Raw genomic sequence first — 4,838 nt, 5'->3', positions numbered from 1 at the left:
CCATAAAATAATAATGCTTCGAGATCATCTCTTAGAAATCCGAGGAACGAACTGATACTAGTAAAATATGCGTCGTGGTCGTTTCGTCCCACCTTTTAACTTCCATCATAAACTAAATTAATACCAAAGATTTCAAGTGTAAGGGTTGACAATTTCTATAATAATGCTATCCATGTGTCAAGATTTTACGCCATCCACGTGTTTTTTTTTGCATTATTGTGAATTAACAAAATTAAAGCCCTCTAATTTAATTGGTATGTTTCTCATTGGCAGTTACTTGAACATTTCATATAAAGTATAATAGCATTATGGAGCAAAATCCGACTTTTAACTTGTTAACTGAGATTTTAAATCATCCAAGATCCTCCATATGGAAACAGGAAAAGTATAAAGTGGAATTTCTTTTTACATCTAATTGAAAGCTAGGTGATGATGTTCAAATATTTTATTAAAGCATTCCATCTCAGTGAAAAGTTTTTATGTGTGTGTGATAATTAAGTAAAAATTGTTTTGTTTTTAAGTGTGCGGGTTACTAAATGTTGGATTTTATTTCCTAATTGCATGAAATTGTGCCAAACTAGCTAGTCACGTTAGTCTCTTTTTACATCCTAACAAATCCCCGGTCTCAAAATTTGAGCCTAATCTAAATTTGCCGGTTATGATAATTCAACTAATCGATTAAGCTCGTCTAATTGATGAAAAGTGTGTAATATTCCCTTTAGTAATTAATATACTAATATGTTCACTTAAAATGCTCATTTGATATGCTTTTTGTACTACTGATTTTTAAGTCACGCAACATATATATAAGTCATATTTTTTGTGGTGCTTCACTAAATAACAAGTTGGTTATAAAGAAGAAGGACTAAAAATCAGAGGAATCTAAATAATTCGTATCATTTGATCTTGGAGCAACATATATCAATATCGAGTGTCTATGTTCTATCATACCAGCAATTAGATAATATATAGTAAAATAAAAACACAATCTCGAAATGATCTAGTTTAGTTAATCAAGGATTCAAGAATCTACCTACCTATTTGCATGCTGTGTTAGGGAGGTTAAAATATAAGTGTTATCATCAGCTAAATAATACCAATAGCTAGCTTGGACAAAACCATGACACGTATTTTGGTTGAAGAAAAATATATGTAGCTAGCTAGCTACATATATTGCATTGAAATGTGCGGGGTAGCAGCTAGCTAGCTTTAATAGTTTGCAATCGAAATGTGCGGTTGGTATTGATTTAAAGGATTGCATTGAAGAATGAAAATTGACTCAGAAGTTGCATGTGGAAAGCAGCATTATTGCATGTATAAATATGTGTTACATCCTACATTTGGAAAGTTGCTTGTAAGTTGGACAAGGAAAGGTAGAGAGGGAGGGGTGATGAAGGGGTGGGAGCGAGCGAAAAGCAAGCACGTGACTCATCTTGATGATGGATTAGAAAGAAAGGAAAGTGTGTGTGGAATAGATGAAGGAGACCGCTACTGGGGTCATCATGTGTTTATTGTACCAAGAGTTTACTCAAGCCCCGAATTAGGATCACATGATAGTTTCACACACATGACAAGAACATGAAGGAATAAAAAGAGATAATGATGATGATCATCATGTCATGATGCTTGTGATAACACAAGAGAGAGAGAATTGTTAAACAGTTAGCTGAAACTGATGCTTATATGCAATCTCAAATGGATATATAAGGAAATCTGGCTTAATTTGTTGACGAAAGCATGAGTTATTATTGGAAATCATCTAATACATGTCTTTTGTTATTTATTTTCGCGCATAAAAAAAATGGATATAAATGACAGATTTGGGGGATCTCTAATTCACTATCACCCTATTTTTTCCATTTTCTTTCACGAAGCACTGTAGAAGATTTGGCCGTTGTATACATGTTACTGGCACATAAAGTTCATCTATTTGTTGTCACTTCACAAGGTCCCCCAACCGTATAGGAATTGGACTAACACGAGGGTCAGACAAATATATGGAAGAGAGAGTCTAAGAGAGTGAATTTTGCTAGGTGAAACTATAGAGAAGGAAAGGGAAAGAAGAGGGGAATTGGTTGCAGGGGAACGATGAATTTATTGTCTCTTCAAAAGCCCAACAAGAAAGTATTTGTTGGTTTCTAATAAATGGGCTGAACAGGCACAGCGAGAGAGGGCTTATCAGCCTGTGTGTGTACTTTGGAGATATTTCACAAACTACGGGTTAACACTGTACAAAAACTTTTTGCTAGAAAAAATATCGACACATTTCCACGACATAAATGTATGGCCTAGAAACAACCACCGCAACTGGAAACTCTAGTTCGTCTAATCACTGAACACTTCACCACTTTCTTTTTCCACCAAGAAATTAATACTATAAAGAATAATAATACAAGAAAAGAGAACCTGCCAAGGAAAATTCTTGCTTCAGACTTCGATCTCTAGCTTCTTACAAAGATGGTCATTGATCATTGCAGAAGCAAACAACATATGTTATAAAAGAAAATAAAAATTAAGGTACTCATACCATCTAATATAAGCTACGTGGTCAAAATCCTCCGTTTCTAATTAATAAATCAAGAACTTTCATTTTTCTTTGACATGGACAATAATAGAGAGGGCCAAGCAATTAAAGGCTATCAATGAATCTGAAAAAGTTATGTCAGGCTTTCTGGTACTATGAAATCTTCGCCCAAAAGAAAACCAATACATTCAATTACTCGATCAAGTTAAGTTATGCAAGCAAACCCCGTGAACAAAAAAAAACTGTTAAGAAGCTGAATTTAATTTACTGTAATATTTATTATGGACTAATTAAAACGTTGCATTTGTAGACATACAGTGTTTAGCAGCTTTAACCTCTGGGTCTGGAAGCTGGATTCCAATAAAATATTATTTTTCACTCACTTCATTTAACCAACCAATCTCATGCAGGAAACCTACTTTATGTGTACCATGCATTATCCTGAGTAGTCTTCAAAAAAACGTTTGAAAAAATAGCTAGATTACTTCGCCAATCCTATTTGTGAATATATATGTTATACTTAATTACATAATATGTACAGTTGAAAACATAAGTATAAATAGACAAATACAAAAAGAAGTGGGGAGAAAAACCTTAAACTTAATAATTATGCCATAGATTTCGGGACTATAATAGATACTAATAAAGTTGCATAGTTTTATTCACAACTTGCTGAAAACCACTCAAGACGGAAGAAGGATCATAAAAAAAAAAAAAAAAAACTTCGTACCCCATTACCCAGAGGCTGTTTTCAGATTCGAACACATGACCAACAAGTCACCAAGGCACAACTTTATCGCTGCACCAGGGCTCGCCCTCAAGAAACACTTGCTTACTACACGCTATTAACATGACACAAAATTTAAGACACAAAAGTCACCTATAATATTGTCTTCTTTTTTTGTGTTTTTTTCTTCTTCTCCTTGGTTTGGTTGAGATGCTACCTTTGTTTCTTCCTTTTTCCCTCTCTTTTAACACATTACATCCTTGAGAAGCTTGTACCTGCGTGTGCCGGGTCGTGGCGATGGTGTGGGACTCTTACCCTTCTCAGAACCACTCTCTTCACGATGATGATCATGCTGCTTGATCATTTTCTCGCCGGAATACTCCGAACGGTGGGTGGCTCCGGCCTCGTTTCCGGCCGACACCGGTTTCTTCGAATTGGAGCCAATATGTCTCAAGTTCTTCTCCTCGCTATGGCACCAATCGCACAGTTCTATATCCGGTAATTCTCCGTAGTAGTTGCTACAATACCTGAAAAAAAGATAAATTGAACTTTAAGTTTAATTCACTCCTAAAGTAACACCAACATTGAAAAGTACAAAATTCAAATAAAAAAATCATACATGTTTTATGAAGCTACACGTATATGAACATAAAAGGTAGCATAAATATGGCCATGATCATGATTTTTGCATCATGGTTATAAAAAACAATAGAGTTCTTGTGAAAACTAAATTAGATGATTATGTTATGATAAATAAAGCTTGGACTTTTATGATTTTTGAATGATGGTTATGAAAACAATAGAGATAATAATAAAGGGAATGGTACTGATAATTTGAGAAGGAGTAGAAGAAAGGGAGCATCATACGAGTGCTGGAAGCGATTGCGGCATTTGTTGCAGCGAAAAAGCTTGTCTGGGAAACCAACGTCGCCGCACATGCAGCAAACGGTTTGAAGATCCACCATTGGTTTTGGTGTCACAGGGATGAATGAAAAAAAGAAGAGGAAAAATAGGCGAATTTGGAGGGTGGGAGAGAGAAAGAGAGAGACCCAGAAAGCCAAAGAGTAAACAAGAACCCAAAAAAGAGAGAGAATATAATCACTCCGAGAAGAGAGAAGAAACACAAGAGAAGAGAGGAGAGAGAAATAGAGATAGAGAGAGTTTACACTTTATATAGAGGAAGATTAGAAGTGCGGAACTGCTCATGTTGAGTTGGTGTATGGAACTGATGCATAGTTTATTTTTTATTTATAGAAAATTAAAGAAACTCTATTGGATATATTTTTTAAAAATTTAATTTAAATAAAAGAATTTTTTTAAAACCATCAGGATTGGTGTGAAGTATTAACTAGTTTTGATGATTGTTAATTTTCACAAATTTTTTTGAATAGTCACTTTTAATAAATTTTGTTCTTTCAAACACATTTTTTCTATCATAAGTTTCAAACCTAATATCTTACTTAAAGGATCAAGTTTAATGTCAATTGAACCTAAATTGTTAAATAAAAAAAGTTATTAACTCTAATAGAGAGAATTAGTCTTCTAGAAAGAGTAGTTTATATTTTTTTTATAACAATTAAACGCAAG

At 34.1% G+C, this 4,838-nt stretch overlaps 1 protein-coding gene across 1 annotated transcript; it reads right to left on the bottom strand.

Annotated features, from left to right (window-relative positions):
• Nucleotides 1-3,118: 3,118 nt before the first annotated feature.
• LOC114413006 lies at nucleotides 3,119-4,368 on the bottom strand. Its single transcript, XM_028377154.1, has 2 exons — nucleotides 4,119-4,368; nucleotides 3,119-3,778 (listed from the first exon to the last, which is right to left on the bottom strand). Exons 1-2 carry the CDS (start codon nucleotides 4,214-4,216, stop codon nucleotides 3,496-3,498), a joined length of 381 nt encoding a protein of 126 aa, XP_028232955.1. The 5' UTR covers nucleotides 4,217-4,368; the 3' UTR covers nucleotides 3,119-3,495.
• Between the last annotated feature and the right edge of the window lie 470 nt (nucleotides 4,369-4,838).

This window comes from Glycine soja, chromosome 1 (genome assembly GCF_004193775.1).
Source record: "Glycine soja cultivar W05 chromosome 1, ASM419377v2, whole genome shotgun sequence".
Lineage (NCBI taxonomy): Eukaryota > Viridiplantae > Streptophyta > Magnoliopsida > Fabales > Fabaceae > Glycine > Glycine soja.
Note: the sequence above shows the minus strand (reverse complement) of the source record. Positions and strands in the feature narration are given on the sequence as shown.

Coding starts and splice junctions, on each gene's coding strand:
- LOC114413006 (XM_028377154.1), bottom strand. CDS start 4,216: ATGGTGGATCTTCAAACCGTTTGCTGCATGTGCGGCGACGTTGGTTTC. Junction 3,779..4,118: donor CGCAATCGCTTCCAGCACTC/GTATGATGCTCC, acceptor TCTTTTTTTCAG/GTATTGTAGCAACTACTACG.